The sequence below is a fragment of the Ranitomeya imitator genome, chromosome 1 (assembly GCF_032444005.1).
Source record: "Ranitomeya imitator isolate aRanImi1 chromosome 1, aRanImi1.pri, whole genome shotgun sequence".
NCBI classification, from domain to species: Eukaryota; Metazoa; Chordata; class Amphibia; order Anura; family Dendrobatidae; genus Ranitomeya; species Ranitomeya imitator.
Window position 1 is genome coordinate 868,807,281 of NC_091282.1, and position 18,309 is coordinate 868,825,589.

Consider the following 18,309-nt stretch of genomic DNA (forward strand, 5'->3'; position numbering starts at 1 on the left):
GGTGGACTGGACTCTGGGAAAATGGCTGCTTGCCAGGGGCGGCACATGCACAGATGGAGATCTTGGCACCAAGATCTCGGGAGATGAGATGTCAGTGCCGAGATCTTGGTGCCAAAATCTCCATCTGCGCATGCGCCGCCCCCGACCGGCAGCCAATTTCCCCGAGTCCAGCCCACCGCATAGGAAACCATGTAACTGCGGGGGCTATGGGCTTTCTCAAGAAGTCAGCAGAGGCCCCGCGGCGCACCACACATCTGAACACCCCCTCATGCCAGCCTGAGGCCGGTAAGGTATATCTGCATTATAAGATGCACCCTCATTTTCCCACCAAATTTTGGGGAAAAAAGTGCATCTTATAATCTGAAAAATACGGTATATTCTTTGTAACTAGTCTCACCAATGGCCAATGGATGAGGATCCTAACCTAAGGACACCTCTCTGTTAAATCAGAATTCACTATAGGTCATATTTTTTTTCTTTCTACTCTGTAAACCACTTTGAGAATATTAAACCTGTCATCTAGTTTAATAATAACTTGTGCCATGTTTTGGGTATATTAGATTTGTATATGATGCCCATTGTTGACATTAACATTTCATCTAGCCTGTATTGTTCACCTTGTCAATATGAAATCTAAAATTTACTTGTTTTCCACCTCTGATTTCACTGAATCCTTCTAATTTAACCCAATTGCAGGTTGAACGACCCGAAGATGACAGAAGCTGAACGACAGTCGTTAGAAAGTGAAAGGGCCGATCGTAGCCTATTTGTCCAAGAGTTGCTGCTTTCCACATTAATGCAGGAAGAAAGCTCTTCCTCTGATGAGGACGAGCGGGGAGAAATAGCCGATTTTGGGGCAATGGGTTGTGTAGATATAATGCCTTTAGATGTTGCTTTAGAAAACTTAAATCTAAAAGAGAGCAATAAAGGAAACGAGCCTCCGCCACCTCCTCTTTGATGATATCCCCCTTTGCAGACAATGTCCTCTGTGCTGTAACTGCCAATGAAAGTGGACAAACAACTATCTTTGGGTTTGTTTTGGTGATTGTAATTTCCGGTCTGTCACTCTTGTTACATTGTGTACATTCAAAAAAAGGAAAAAAAAAATGTTAAAAAACAAACAAACAAACAAAACAAAAAAATTTGAAAAGACAGAGGCAAATATATATGACAAAATCACTTAACTAATTTTTACTTCTAGCCGATATAAATAGGTAGCAGTACCAGAGGCAGCTGTCTGCTTCCTGTACCTTGACGTAAACGAAAAAAACATAAAAAAAAAACTCTCCTAATCTCCCACATTCAAACTGAACACGGAAAACAAAGTATATGGAAAAATCTCTAATGAAGCTGCTGTGTGTATTTATGAATATTAATTAATAAAACTGCTTGGATGGTTTACCATAACTACTGCATGAGGTTTTTTGCAGCGTGCATGAGGTTTTAGTGACATTGTCATTAAGGAAACAAGAAAAGTAAAACTGGCTTAAATTTTAAGACCCTAATTAAGCCATAAATCCCAAAGCTTTCCTAAACATTATTCAAAAGTTTACAGCACCCGATGACATGAAGCATTACCCCAGACTGGTGGGTTGTGGCTTTGCATCTTTTGAATAATGTGTACTGATTTGTTATGCAAGTTCTACAGTGGCATTAACTGAATATTTTATGCCCTATAAGACAAAAAAAAATTGCAGCCTTTCTAATTATTTTAAAAACCAAAAATGAAATATATCATCCACTTATCGCATAGCGTTTCTTTCAGATCTAAAAAAAAAAAGTCATTGGCTAGTGTAAACCAAAAATTTGGACTTATCCAAAAGAACTGATTGAAAACAATTGTATAAAAAAAGGAACGTATGCACTCCAAATCCATAAGAATTGTTCGAGTCTTTCACACTTCCTTTAAAATGGCGTAGCAGTTAACCCACTGTTTGAAATTGCACAATCCCACAAACCAATCCTTTTGTGTTTTGAAGTTTTTTTTGTTTTCTTTTTTGCTTCTTTTCTTTTTTTTTCATGTGGTTGTTTATTAAAAAAATATACAAAAAAAAGCAAAAATTGTTAATCTTGTTTTATCCAGGTATAGGCTGATTCCTTTTAAATGCTGTTTAAAAAAGTTAGCCCAGATGCTGTCTTAGTTTTTAAAGAAGCCTTTTTTTTCCACATTCTTAATCGTTTTTCTGAATTCTATTATTTATGTATTTGCTTAATAGTTTGCAGAGACTTGTCAGCAAAAGGAGAGCTTGAGGATTTCCCCGACCCTACCCTCCTGAATTTTTGTCGATATACTATTCGTAATTCCTTATGCTAATGTTGGCACTTTTTTTTATTTATTGTTACTTTGATTATTCTTTCGGCAGCCTTTGATTAAAAATCATGCCACCTACATGCCTATACTATTAATCCTATTTGTAAAAATATGTACAGTGTTCTTTTGGGCCTGACACATTGGGTAGCAGTTTTCATTTTTTTTCTTCTTGTTTTGCAATGTAAAATTAGAATATAATGACAATAAAAAGACACACAGCTTTCTGAATTTACAAGTATAAGACCATGTATGCGTTTGCTCCTCTTCCTTTTCCCTCACCTATTTTTGAATTGTCTGTTTTTGCAGCATCACATTGTGTACAATCAGGGGTAGGGAAAAGCAAAATGAACAGTGATGTGTGTAAACCACAGTAACACTTAATGTTAATGCTTGTTTCCCCTCACTTTCGCCCCCAAATACCGTATTTTTGCTCATTCTAGCACTTGAATGTTTTATCCCATCCATGAGAGGGTTATGGTGCTAAAAGGGTTAAGAGGAGATGCCGCTCAGTTATTGTAGTCATTTAACAGAGGGGTTTATTTTTCTTTTCTTTTTTTTAGTTTATTTTGTTGAGGATTTCTGAAAATGAATCCACCACTTTTCTTCAAGCTGTAGTCTTTTCAAACACATTCTGCACATTACAGCTATTCCTTCAGTTCAATAAAGTATTTTCAAGACTGTTGCCCACGTGCATTTCTTTTCGATCCTTTCATTGCAGTAGTTATCATTTTTAGCTTTGTGGACAAGTGAAGTGTATAATATAGGAATGGTCCCACTGACAAATTGCTCTCCAGTAGTTGAATTTTCAGTACACAGGTCAATGATTTACTTGCGTTTAAAAAAATATACATACACACATATATATATATATATATATATATATATATATATATATATATATATATATATATATATATATATATACACATATATATATATATTTCAATAATATATTTTCATATTACACATTATAGGAAGAATGAGACGTGTAAGGCTATGTGCACACGTAGAATGGTAATCTGCGGATTTTTCCACAGCCGATTTGATAAATCCGCAGTGCAAAAACGCTGCTGACTTATCGTGGATTTACAGTGGTTTTTTTGCGGATTCTACTGCGGTTTTACACCTGCGGTATTCTATTATGGAGCAGGTGTAAAACCGCTGTGGATTCCGCACAAAGAATTGACATGCTGCGGAATGTAAACCGCTGCTTTCCGCGCGTTTTTTTTCCGCAGCATGTGCACTGCGGATTGCGTTTCCCATTGGTTTACATTGTACTGTGCATCCGCAGCGTGTGCACATACCCTAAACTCTTCTATCCTATAAAGGCACTGTTGACCCTAAGTGACAGCTGCAGCTTTATTTACTTTGTCAACAGCTTTGCTTTTAGGCGGCAAAAGGGGACAAGTAATACTGCTTGATTAAAACTGTTCTGGGCATATTTCTTTGTTTCCGTCAATCTGCACACTTGGGGAAATTAGGGTGGCAGAGGGAATCTGTTTAGTTTATCTGGGGTTTTCATTATGATAATAGATGTGTTGGAGGGATTTAAAAATTATATTCATGCCTACTTTTAATTATCTAGCATCACCTAAAGAAGCCAATTTTCATATCTTTTATTCAGAAATTATAATGAGATAGAGCTAGATCTACAGTGGGTAAAGAAAGTATTCAGAATTTTTCACTTTGTTTCTCTGCAGCCATTTGGTAAATTCAAAAAAAGTTTATTTTCTCATTAATGTACACTCTGCAACCCATCTTGACTGAAAAAAAACAAATGTAGACATTTTTGCAAATTTATTAAAGGAAAACTGAAATATCACATGGTCATATGTATTCAGACCCTTTGCTCAGTATTGAGTAGAAGCACCCTTTTGAGCTAGAACAGCCATGAGTTTTCTTGGGAATGGTGCAACAAGTTTTTCACACCTGGATTTAGGGATCCTCTCCAGTTGGTGGACAGCCATTTTCAGGTCTCTCCAGAGATGCTGAATTGGGTTTAGGTCAGGGCTCTGGCTGGGCCAGTCAAGAATGGTCACAGAGTTGTTCTGAAGCCACTCCTTTGTTATTTTAGCTGTGTGCTTAGGGACATTGTATTTTTGGAAGGTGAGCCTTCGGCCAAGTCTGAGGTCCAGAGCACTCTGGAAGAGGTTTTCATCCAGGATATCTCTGTACTTGGCCGTATTCATGTTTCCTTCAATGGCAACCAGTCGTCCTGTCCCTGCAGCTGACAATCACCCCCATAGCATGATGCTGCTGCAACCACGTTTCACTGTTGGGATTGTATTGGGCAGGTGGTGAGCAGTGCCTGGTTTTCTCCACACATACAGCTTACAATTATCACCAAAAAGGTCTATCTTCGTCTCATCAAACCAGAGAATCTTATTTCTCATAGTCTGGGAGTCCTTGATGTGTTTGTTTTTATTTTTTAGCAAACTCTATGCTGGCTTTCTTATGTCTTGGAGAGGAGAGGCTTCTGTCGGGTCACTCTGCCATAAAGGTCCGACTGGTGGAGGGCTGCAGTGATAGTTGACTCTGTGGAACTTTCTCCCATCTCCCTAATGCATCTTTGGAGCCCAGCCACAGTGATCTTGGAGTACTTCTTTACTTCTCTCACCAAGGCTCTTCTCCCATGATTGCTCAGTTTGGCTGGACGTCCACGTCTAGGAAGACTTCTGGTGGTCCCAAACTTCTTCCATTTAAGGATTATGGAGGCCACTCTGCTCTTTGGAACCTTGAGTACTGCATAAATTCTGTTGTAACCCTGGCCAGATCTGTGCCTTGCCACAATTCTGTCTGAGCTCCTTGGCCAGTTACTTTGACCTCATAGTTCTCATTTGTTCGGACATGCACTGTGAGCTTTGAGGTCTTGTATATACCATGTTCCAAATTATTATGCAAATGACATTTTTCTCGGATTTTCCTAAATGGTCAGTGCAAGTGACAGTCTAATAAAAGTCATCACCGTTAGAGTATACATCAAATTTTAGTGAAGAAACCTCCCAATGATAACAGTATAATCTTCAAAATGAATAAAAACTCAAAATGCACTGTTCCAAATTATTAGGCACAGTAGAATTTCTAAACTTTTGATATGTTTTAAAGAACTGAAAATGCTCATTTGTGGAATTTGTAGCATTAGGAGGTAACATTCACTGAACAAAAAAAGCTATTTAACTCCAAAACATTCTAACAGGCCAAGTTACATGTTAACATAGGACCCCTTCTTTGATTTCACCTTCACAATTCTTGCATCCATTGAACTTGTGAGTTTTTGGAGAGTTTCTGCTTGTATTTCTTTGCATGAAGTCAGAATAGCCTCCCAGAGCTGCTGTTTTGATGTGAACTGCCTCCCACCCTCATAGATCTTTTGCTTGATGATACTCCAAAGGTTCTCTGTACGATTCAGGTCAGGGGAAGATGGTGGCCACACCATGAAGATTATCTCTTTTTATGCCCACAGCAGCCAATGTCTCAGAGGTATTCTTTGCAGAATGCATTGTCACGCATGAAGATGATTTTTCTCCTGAAGGCACGTTTCTGCTGTGTATACCATGGAAGAAATTTGTCAGACAGAAGCTCTAGATACTTTGCAGAGGTCATTTTCACACCTTCAGGAACTTTAAAGGCCCTAGCAGCTGTTTCCCCATGATTCCAGCCCAAAACATGACTCCTCCACCTCCTTGCTGATTTTGCAGCCTTGTTGGGACATGGTCCACCAACCATCCACTATTCCATCCATCTGGACCATCCAGGGTTGCTCAACACTCATCAGTAAACAAGTCTGTTTGAAAATTAGTCTTCATGTAAGTCTGGGCCCACTGCAACCATTTCTGCTTGTGAACACTGTTTAGGAGTGTCCGGATAGTAAGTTTATGCTCCACAGCAAGCCTTTGAAGGATCCTACACCTTGAGGTTTGAGAGACTCCAGAGGCACCAGCAGCTTCAAATAACTGTTTGCTGCTTTGTAACGGTATTTTGGCAGCTGCTCTCTTCATCTAATGAATTTGTCTGGCAGAAACCTTCCTCATTATGCCTTTATCTGCATGAACTCTGTCTGTGCTCTGTTTCAGTCACAAATCTCATCACAGTATGATGATCACTCTTAAGTTTTCGTGAAATATCTAATGTTTTCATACCTTGTCCAAGGCATTGCACTATTTAACGCTTTTCAGCAGCAGAGAGATCCTTTTTATTTCCCATATTGCTTGAAACCTGTGGCCTGCATAATAATGTGGAACATTTTTAAGTAGTTTCCCTTTAATTAGAATCACCTGGATAACTTATCACGTGTTTAAGATTGATTTCAGTGAGACCTGAGACACTACCATCCACGAGTTTATTTGAAAAACAAAACAATTAAATCTTTATAGCACTTAAATCCAATTTGCATAATAATTTGGAACACAGTGTAGACAGGTGTGTGCCTTTCCAAATCAAGTCCTATCAGTTTAATTAAACACAGCTGGACTCCAATGAAGGAGTAGAACCATCTCGAGGAGGATCACAAGGAAATGGACAGCATGTGACTAAAAAATGAGTGTCTGAGCAGAGGATCTGAATACTTATGACCATATGATATTTCAGTTTTTTATTTTAATAAATTTGCAACAAATTCTACATTTGTTTTTTTTTTCAGTCAAGATGGGGTGCAAAGTATACATTAATGAGGAAAAAAATGAACTTTTTTGAATTTACCAAATGGCTGCAATGAAACAGTGAAAAATTTTAAGGGGTCTGAATACTTTCTGTACCCACTGTATATATTTTTCTCGATAGATTGAGAGATGTATATCTAGCTATATCTATCTCTAGAGAATATAATACTTAGAGCTTGATATAAATCATCTCGAATATATCTATGAAAATTGGCTTTACGTGATAGATAATTGAATAGGTAAAAAAATAAATATATATACTCGTGTATAAGCTGAGGCACCTAATTTTGCCTCGAAAAACTGGGAAAACGTATTGACTCGAGTATAAGCCAGGTATGCATTGTTCCTAATCACTATTCTGGTATGCATGGTTCCTCATCTCCATACTTGTGTACATGGCTCCTTATTTCCATCCTTGTATGCATGGCTCCTTTTTCCCATCCTTGTATGCATGGCTCCTTATTCCCATCCTTGTATGCATGGCTCCCTATTCCCATCCTTGTATGCACGGCTCCTTATTCCCATCCTTGTATGCACGGCTCCTTATTCCCATCCCCATCTTTGTCTGCATGGCTCCTTATTCCCATTCTTGTATGCATGGCTCCTTATTCCCATTCTTGTATGCATGGCTCCTTATTCCCATCCTTGTATGCATGGCTCCTTATTCCCATCCTTGTATGCATGGCTCCTTTTTCCCATTCTTGTCTGCATGGCTCCTTATTCCCATCCTTGTCTGCATGGCTCCTTATTCCCATCCTTGTATGCATGGCTCCTTATTCCCATCCTTGTCTGCATGGCTCCTTATTCCCATTCTTGTCTGCATGGCTCCTTTTTCCCATTCTTGTCTGCATGGCTCCTTATTCCCATCCTTGTCTGCATGGCTCCTTATTCCCATCCTTGTATGCATGGCTCCTTATTCCCATCCTTGTATGCATGGCTCCTTATTCCCATTCTTGTCTGCATGGCTCCTTATTCCCATCCCCATCTTTGTCTGCATGGCTCCTTATTCCCATCCTTGTATGCATGGCTCCTTATTCCCATTCTTGTATGCATGGCTCCTTTTTCCCATTCTTGTCTGCATGGCTCCTTATTCCCATCCTTGTCTGCATGGCTCCTTATTCCCATCCTTGTATGCATGGCTCCTTATTCCCATCCTTGTATGCATGGCTCCTTATTCCCATTCTTGTCTGCATGGCTCCTTATTCCCATCCCCATCCTTGTATGCATGGCTCCTTATTCCCATTCTTGTATGCATGGCTCCTTATTCCCATCCTTGTATGCATGGCTCCTTTTTTCCCATTCTTGTCTGCATGGCTCCTTATTCCCATCCTTGTCTGCATGGCTCCTTATTCCCATCCTTGTATGCATGGCTCCTTATTCCCATCCTTGTATGCATGGCTCCTTATTCCCATTCTTGTCTGCATGGCTCCTTATTCCCATCCCCATCTTTGTCTGCATGGCTCCTTATTCCCATCCTTGTATGCATGGCTCCTTATTCCCATCCTTGTATGCATGGCTCCTTTTTCCCATTCTTGTCTGCATGGCTCCTTATTCCCATCCTTGTCTGCATGGCTCCTTATTCCCATCCTTGTATGCATGGCTCCTTATTCCCATCCTTGTATGCATGGTTCCTTATTCCCATTCTTGTCTGCATGGCTCCTTATTCCCATCCCCATCCTTGTATGCATGGCTCCTTATTCCCATTCTTGTATGCATGACTCCTTATTCCCATCCTTGTATGCATGGCTCCTTTTTCCCATTCTTGTCTGCATGGCTCCTTATTCCCATCCTTGTCTGCATGGCTCCTTATTCCCATCCTTGTATGCGTGGCTCCTTATTCCCATCCTTGTATGCGTGGCTCCTTATTCCCATCCTTGTCTGAGTGGCTCCTTATTCCCATCCTTGTCTGAGTGGCTCCTTATTCCCATCCTTGTCTGCATGGCTCCTTATCCCCATCCTTGTATGCATGGCACCTTATTCCCATCCTTGTCTGAGTGGCTCCTTATTCCCATCCTTGTCTGCATGGCTCCTTATCCCCATCCTTGTATGCATGGCACCTTATTCCCATCCTTGTCTGGGGTCTTCATCCCCATCCTTATATGTATGGCCCTCATGAGAAATGCATAAAAAAATCCTACTTACCTTCCCTGCTCGCCCTTGCAGCATCTCATTCCAGTGCCAGCATCTCCTGCGATCGAGCGATCACGTGTCCCTGCTCATTAAGGTAATGACTATTCACGTCTCTCCACGCCTATGGGAGTGGAGAGAGTTGAATATTCATTACCTTAATAAGTCGGCACCCGTGATAGTCCAGCAGCTGCTGGAAGCCGGCGGCTGCGACTGTAACTGCATGCTATAAGAGAAATGAGTATTCATTGCCAGTCAAAGAAGAGATTAGAAATCCAGCTCAACGAGGTAGTGAAAAAAACTTCTTTCTTTATTCACTTGGAAATATATTCAGTGGAGGATAAAAACATCAGCAATACAAAGGATAAAAAGCGATATCAACGCGTTTCTGGTGACAAAGCACCCTTAATCATGTCACCAGCTTTGTCACCAGAAACGCGTTGATATCGCTTTTTATCCTTTGTATTGCTGATGTTTTTATCCTCCACTGAATATATTTCCAAGTGAATAAAGAAGAAGTTTTTTTTCACTACCTCGTTGAGCTGGATTTCTCATCTCTTCTTTGATTGTCTACGCCCTGACACAGCGGCTCCGTGCTCTGAGTCTCCAAGGATGTCGATCATGGTGAGCTGGACTTTGTTCGATGTTATTCATTGCCAGTGCAGTGAATATTCATTTCTCTTTAGTAGCGGGCACAAGCTTTATCCGCAGCCGACGGCTCTTGCCTCCTGTGACCTGCTGCTCTGCCGTTCCCCCTCTCCTGCTGTAAACTGGGACAATGATTTGTGTATAAGCCGAGGGATGTGTTTTCAGTGCAAAAAAAAGTGCTGAAAAACTGCTAATACAGGAGTTTATAGGGTATTTTTTTTCTCTCCAGGAAATTGTGTATTAATCATTTTTATGGTTTTGTTAGTATTTGAAGCTATACATTGTGCAGCCTTAGCGTAATAAGAATTTAAAGATGTTTGCTATCTTTGAGGTTGTCCCCATCTCCATAAACCCCTTTTATGTACCCATTTGACATATTTAGCGGGGCTCATCTCTAGTACCCTACTCAAGGAGCTGTATAGTAGAGACTTTAAAAAGTGTAGCTCTTACCTTGATGAATTTTGTTTATCATTGGGCAGCTCCTGCAAGAAGACTGAGTGACCATTGACAGACACCTGACTAAGGCCGGTTTCACACTGGCCTTTCAGTCTGCAGTGTACGCCTGCCTACAGAAACACATGTCTTGCGTACATATTTTTAACATTGTGTACGCAGGGACATGCGTTGTATGTGGTTACGTCCCCGAGTGTTATTTTGACGTTACCACCGAACGCAACAACGCATGTCCCTGCGTACACAATGTTAAACATAGGTATGAAAGACACATGCGGATCTCAAGGAAAAAATTACGCAGGCCAGGCGTACGCTGCGGACTGAAACGCTAGTGTGAAACTGGCCTAACAGGTGTATTCAGGCAGGGAACAGTTTGTCAGATGGGACAAGTTGACTGATATTGTATTTGCTGCTTCCTTGAATTTGGAAGTTTCCACATTAGTTATAAAAGAATGCATTGTGCTAAAGGGATTGTCTCCCACTAGGACAACCCCTTCTTAAACTAATTGTTTGGCACCGATTAAATAAAGCCTATACTCTCCTCTTGTGCTGGCGCCATTCCCGTGGTGTCAGCACTCATGGTCCCCGGGCAGTGATGCACGGTTCCCAATCAGCGCTGGTGTCACTGTCTGCTTTCGGACATACTGAACATGAAGAGGAAGTCCATGCTGCAGCTGATCCCCGGCTTCCTCTTCATGTTTGCTGTGTCCGAAGGTGGAGACACTGATTCCAGCGCTGATAGGGCGCCGGCGTCAAGTGTCACAACACCGCATCACTGCCCCAGGGAGAGCGAGTGCTGAGTCTGCATGAACCGCGCCGGCACAGGAGGTAAGTATAGGTTTTACTATTTTAACGGTGCAGAACATTTAGTTTAAGAAGGGGTTGTCCTAGTAGTGGACAACTCCTGGTAGCATTATTTGAATTTTACACATGCATCAATGCTCTAGATTTTTTTTATTTTATTTTTTTTGGGGGGGCGGGGGTCTTGCTATTAAATATAAAGGTGGCATGTGTTCATATGGAATAAAAGAGCAGGGCTGCTGTGAATTTATAACTTTATCACAGGCAGACCTTTTGGCTCCAGCTAAGGTTTTTTCTGTCTTTAGAGTATTTAGCTAAAGATAAGCAATTCTGCTAATGTTACTAAATTAATTGAACATTTGTTAAATAGTATAGTTGCTTATTATATTCCATTCACTTTGTGAAATTTCATTTACTCTTTATGTAAAGATTTGTTCCTTGATTCATGCTGCAAAAACAGTGCTATACAGATGAATGCAACAGATTTTCAGTCTTCAATCTGACAACATACCTGAAGACTATTCTTTCCAATATACAGAAATGTTCTGGTACAGGCCTCAAGTACTAGTCTTGTACTGTAGTGACCCCTCTAAAAATCGTAAGTTCTAGTTAACATTTATGTAGTGGATGACTTCTAATGGCACCCTTAAAGGGTATGTTTACACGCACCATTTATGTCCTTGACTAAGTGAAAACTGATACAAAAGGTTTATATAGATGTATACACTAGTCCCTAGTGTGTTGCAGTTAAAATTTATATGCTGTGAAAATATATATTACTGCATTGCTTTCCATCTTTCACCATTGAGTTTCATTTTTTTCTAAATGGCACAGAATAAAACCAAACCATTGAGAAGGTACAAAGATGCATACAAAATACATTTTATGATGGCGCGATAGCTAGTGTTACTCTATATTCTGTCTTTTTACAACTCTGTATAGAGCACTACTACAGCTCCCAAAGACCTCCAGATGGGTTATACTGTCCCTCAATAGTCCTTTATTTTCAAATTACCTCTAGTTGAGATCAGATTGCAGAGATATTTTACATATTCTGGAACTGTAAGGAGAAACCATGTGGTGGCGCCGTGTGCATGAAGCTTAAAAATGGCGCTTTGATTTAAATGTGTACATTATAAAGTTATGCTTGTGTTTCCAGGCATCAAACTGATCATATATAGGCTCCCCAGGGTCTGTTTACACCATGTCTTTTTCTGGCAGTCCAAAGCATAGTTGTTGTTTTTTTTTTTTTTTAATAAGATCGTTCAGGAATTGCTCGTTCTGTTTCTGCAGTAGTGCCTACAAATGGCTGACCAGGTATTATTTTAGTCTTCCCGTTGACTTTTATTCTAAATTATTGATAGTCTTCCAAGCAGAAAACTGCAGAAGAATGTACAAGTTGCTACTTTATGCTTTCAAAAATACCAAGCTGTTAAAAAGTGTTTAAAAGAGAGGATACATTTTCAAGAACCTGACCATATGAGCAGCAATTTTTTTTTTCTTTACCATCACAATTAATACGAGCAATTTTTTTTTATAATTCTTTTTGCACTTTTTCATCATTTTTTTTTTTTTTTCTTGCAAGCCTACTCAAAAAGTCAGAAAAAGGCAGTGTGTGAACATGACCTTAGCTTCTAGCTCAGAACCGTGAAGATGTATTAAAGGGAACCTGTCACCTGAATTTGGCGGGACTGGTTTTGGGTCATATGGGCGGAGTTTTCGGGTGTTTGATTCACCCTTTCCTTACCCGCTGGCTGCATGCTGGCTGCAACATTGGATTGAAGTTCATTCTCTGTCCTCCATAGTACACACCTGCACAAGGCAAGATTGCTTTGCGCAGGCTTGTACTACGGAGGACAGAGAATGAACTTCAATCCAATATTGCAGCCAGCATGCAGCCAGTGGGTAAGGAAAGGGTGAATCAAACACCCGAAAACTCCGCCCATATGACCCAAAACCAGTCCCGCCAAATTCAGGTGACAGAGTCCCTTTAAGCTGGTTATACCCAGCTGTAGAACCAGTATTAGTAACTGCTTGGAGATTTAGTTTTTGTTGACTTGGCTGCAGGATTTACGGCTGCTAGCCATACTGAGTACATGTGGGGGTTGCCTGGTTGGTAGGGAATCCCCACATGTATTCAAGCTGTCTATCAGCCGTAAATCATGCAGCTGAGGCAGCGAAAATGAAATCTCCGAGCAGTCACAAATACTTGGAGACCACCCGAGTGTGCTCGGGAAAACCCGAGCAATGAGTACACTCGCTCATAACTACTAATTATCCTACGCTGCTAACCCTTTATTTTGGCAAAATGTGATTTCTAGGAGAACGTTCCGTTTTCATGAACATTGTATAAGGGAATCCACATAAAAATTTGTCTGAATTGCCAAGAACAGGATATCGGGCTAGGAGCATGGCAGGCGCATATGGTCAAATGGAGTTATGCAAATTATTTTTTCCATTTTGCTGACCTAATCCTCGAAAACATGTCACTTCCAAAATCCCGTTCTCTTACCTTCTTTGTATAGTCACAGGATTCACACTTCTCACATGCTCTGTATGTAACCCATTTACCTCGATCACTTGAATGGCTTTTCTGTATATAATTCTGACTAACATGTCTTTGTTATTCATAAACTTATGTAGACTGTAAGCTCCCTGGGGCAGGAGCCTCTGCCTTATGTGTCTTCAGTTCTCTGTGAATATACTTGTACTTACTTTCTTATTTGTACATTACTCCCTTTACTGTATTCCTGTAAATTTTGCTATATAAATAAACTTGTACAGACACACATATACAACATAAAATATATTTATTAAAAGTAAATGGCTTTTCCCTGTGGCTTTGTCCTCAGGCAGAGTGTTGTCAGTTAGTATTCATGGTTGTTTTTTTTCTTCTTTCATTTATGGAGGGACAATAAATTAGTACATCTTGTCTACATGTGCAGTTGAATACAATGTATTATTCCCTGTAAACTGCGATTTCAGGCTGTGGAGAGACTGACTAAAACTCTTTAATTAAAGGTTTGGTGCACTACTGGGCAATCCCTTAATAGGTCTAAGTTGCAATGAAATGCAGTAGTGTTCAAAAACCTGAGAATCTCAATCGTTATACTAGTTTTTATTTCCATGTATTGAGAACATTGCACACTGTTTTGTCTATTTCAAAACAAGAAGAGAAATGTATATAATTTTTAACTACTTTACAGAAAATAACACAAAACGAGCATTGGGCTGTTCTAAAAACTAGCAGTGTCTGTATTTGTCTTTAAAAACTCACAATATGTACTTTTTGTGTGGATTTAGCATTCCTGTGAATTACTCACCTTATATTTAGTTGTATGCCCCCAATTTTTTTTTTTAGAACTGCTTCACATCCATGTTGCATACAGTCAACCAGCTTCTGGCATCTGTCAACTGTTATTCCAGCCAAGGATGCTTGGACTACAATCCACAATTTTTTGGCATTTGTTGGCTTTGTCTCAGAAGCATCACTTTTAATGTCACCCCACAAGGTCCAGGGATTGGGCTGACCACTTCATAACCTCAATTTTGGTGGACTGGAACCAAGATTTTGCTAGTTTACTGATGTGTTTAGAGTCTTTGTCTTTTTGAAACACTCATTTCAAGGGCATATCCTCTTCAGCATGAGGCAACACGACCTCTTCAAGTATTTTAACCCCTTTCAGACATCGGGCGTCATAGTACGCCGATGTTGGACCCCTTTGATGTAGGCTCTGGCGGTGAGCCCACATCTTTCCCTGTACATGTCAGCTGTTTTCAAAACACTTCAGTCGATGATGGGTGAGGTGATGGCTAAGGAGGAACATGGGCTATTCACACCATTATTAGACCAATTGTCCACACATGGCTCGGAGGGTGGGTTCCTGTACCAACAGCGGCTAGGTACACAACTGTACAGCCAGGAGACAATTTTGAAGGATGAGGAGGATCAGTGTTCACAGCACTGAAAGATCACGAGCATCACTGGAGTGTGGCTCCGGGCATACAGAGGATCCAGATGATACACCTCCCACTGAGGATAGCTTGTTGCCTTTGGGCAGTTTGGCACATGTAAGCCAATACATAATGCTGTGTCTGCGCAAGGATTGCCAAGATGGCCGTATTGTTACCACTGCTGATTACTGGATCACTAGTGATGGTGTTCCCACATGGGACTTGGTGGAAGAGCAAGGCAGAGGAGGAGGAGGAAGTCAGCAATGCAGCTGGGGCACCAACACCACCTCAGAAAGGAGGGTTAGTCTGGCTGAAATGTGGAAAATCTTCCTCAGCATGCCAGAACACCCAGTACCACTTGTCATCATTACACCAATAGATTTCCTCACTCATATATTTGGGATCCCTTCACATAATGTGAGCAATAAACAACAAGAGAACAAAGAAGGAGCACTGATCCAATATATATTAAAAAAATAATATTTCAACAACACATTTTATTGATAAATATACATATATAACAAATACGAAAGATATGGATACTTGACAGGTAGGACAAAGTACATAGACCAATAGGTGCACGGAACACAGCTGTCACCATGTAAGAGGAGGATAATGGTATATAAGAATGACTCCCTATGGAGCATGGGTAATGTGACTATCAGGATAAAATATCAATAAATATCAACACATCGCTCCAATAAATAAACCTAACCTACCATCCACCAAAAATAATGATACCTAAGGTACAGTGGGCTGCATATATGGCTGTCACCATGTAACACAAGTATGACACTATAAACCGAGAATCGGCCAACCTCAATGCAAAATATAACCACAATAGATGCCACTGTAATTAAACCATACCTGTAGACATGGTGGCAGAGGTGTGCCTGCACAAAGCACCTTGATGCGTGTTTCGCTGTCTGCTACAGCTTTGTCGGGAGGTCGATCACTAGTACCTATTCCTCAGGGCCACTTTTTAATGGCCAGAAATGTCAGAAAATCTCTGGGGTCTAGGCTATTGGGTGTAGCCGAGAACCCGGAGAACATGATTCGGGTTGGCTTTTACCGTCCCCATTGTTGCAATCGCCGTTATTCACTGAATAACGGTGACAGCAAAAAAAAGAAAGTGATTTCCCAGTTATTTCTCCCCCCTTCCTTCGGTGTCCCTAGACCCCTCTGGTGCACCCACCAAGATCTGACAGCCGGCACCTGGCAGCAATAGGAGATTTTTCCTATTGGTTCATTTTGATCACTGATAGACCCTATCACAGTGATCAAAATGAAAAAAAAAGTAAATCAACCCCCCCCCCCCCTTTATCACCATCTTAGGTAAAAAAATTAAAAAAAATTCCATTAGGGTTGTGGTTAGAGCTAAGGATAGGATAGGGTTGGGGCTAGGGTTGTGTTGGGGTTACGGTTGTGGTGTGGGAGTTATGGTGTTGGGGTTACAGTTTTGTTGGAGTTAGGGTTGGGATTAGGGTCAGTGGTAGGGCTGTGTTAGGGTTGGGGTTAGAATTGTGGGGTGTTAACACTGTTCAGGTACATCAAATTTTGGGTTCAAAAAGTTGAACGATGTTCCCTGCCATGCACTCAAAACAGTACCTTTCCCATATACAGGGTATCGGTGTACTCAAGAGAAACTGCACAACAAATTGTGTGGTCCATTTTCTCTTGTTACCTTTGTGAAAATCTAAAGTAAATTTTTTATGGAAAAACTAAAATGTTGATTTTTTTCCTTCCACATTGCTTTAGTTCTCGTGAAGCACCTGAAGGGTTAATAAACTTTTTGAATGTGGTTGGTTTTGAGCACCTTGAGGGGTGCAGTTTTTAGAATGCTGTCACTTTTGGGTATTTTCTGTCTTATTGACCCCCCAAACTCACTTCAAATGTGAAGTGGTCCCTAAAAATATGGTTTTGTAAATTTTGTTGGAAAAATGAGAAATCGCTGGTCAACTTTTAACCCTCATAACGTCCTAACAAAAAAAAGTTTCCAAAATTGTGCTGATGTCAAGTAGACATGTGGAAAATGTTATTTATTAACTATTTTGTGCAATATGACTGATTTAATGGCACAAAAATTACAAATTTGAAAATTGCTAAATTTGTGCTAAATTTGCATTTTTTCCCCCTAAACAAACGCAAGTCATATCAAAGCAATTTTACCACTAACATGAAGTACAATATGTCACAAAAACCAGTCTCAGAAACAATAGGATTCTGAGACTGTTGAAGCGTTCCAGAGCTATAACCTCATAAAGTGGCAGTGGTTAGAATTGTAAAAATTGCCTTGGTTATTAAGTACAAAATTAGCTGTCACTAAGGGGTTAAAGAAAAAAAACATTTTAAGTCATCCTAAAAAAAAAATTACAAAAACAGCGTTGACTGTCTCCTCCGCCTCTTCCACCTACAGTGGCATGTGAAAGTATTCACCTCCCTTGGCAATTTTTGTGTTTTGCTACCTCATAACCTGGAATTTCACATTTTTTTTAAGTGAACATTCGATTTTCTTTTATTGTAAAGCAAACAACAAATAGGACAAAATAACTGAAAACTTCAGCGTGCTGAACTGTTCAACCCCCTTGAGCTGTAGTTCCTCATTTTGCGGCAATTACAGCTGCAAGTTGCCTTGGATAAGTCTCTATGATCTTTCCATATCTTGCCACTGAGATTTTTGCCTATTCCTCAAGGCAAAACTGCTCTGGCTCTTTCAAGTAAAGGTACCTTCACACTTAACGATTTCGTTAACGATATCGTTGCTTTTTGTGACGTAGCAACGATATCGTTAACGAAATCGTTATGCGTGACAGCGACCAACGATCAGGTCCCTGCTGGGAGATCGTTGGTCGCTGGGAATGATCAGGACTTTTTTTTGGTCGCTGATCATCCGCTGTCATCGCTGAATCAGCGTGCGTGACGCCGATCTAGCGATGTGTTCACTGGTAACCAGGGTAAACATCGGGTTACTGAGCACAGGGCCGTGTTTAGTAACCCGATGTTTACCCTGGTTACCATTGTAAAAGTTAAAAAAAACGTACATACTCACATTCCGATGTCTGTCACGTCCCCCGGCGTTCCCTGCACTGATTGTGTAAGCGCCGGCTGGCTGTAAAGCAGAGCACAGCGGTGACATCACCGCTGTGCTCTGCTTTACGGCCGGCCGGCGCTGACACAGTGCAGGGGACGTGACAGACATCGGAATGTGAGTATGTACTGTTTTTTTTTTTTTACTTCTACAATGGTAACCAGGGTAAATATCGGGTTACTAAGTGCGGCACTGCACTTAGTAACTCGATATTTACACTGGTTACCCGGGGACTTCGGCATCGTTGAAGACAGTTTCAATGTTGCCGA

At 40.6% G+C, this 18,309-nt stretch overlaps 1 protein-coding gene across 2 annotated transcripts in view; it reads left to right on the forward strand.

The window, feature by feature from the left end:
- Positions 1 to 2,993, forward strand: part of KCMF1 (potassium channel modulatory factor 1) — a 140,986-nt gene extending 137,993 nt beyond the window's left edge. For both annotated transcript variants that reach the window (XM_069742669.1, XM_069742679.1), the window contains one exon: positions 697 to 2,993. In XM_069742669.1, coding sequence (XP_069598770.1) covers positions 697 to 958 — 262 coding nt within the window. In that variant the 3' untranslated portion in view covers positions 959 to 2,993. The remainder of the gene's footprint in view (positions 1 to 696) is intronic.
- The last annotated feature ends 15,316 nt before the right edge of the window (positions 2,994 to 18,309 follow it).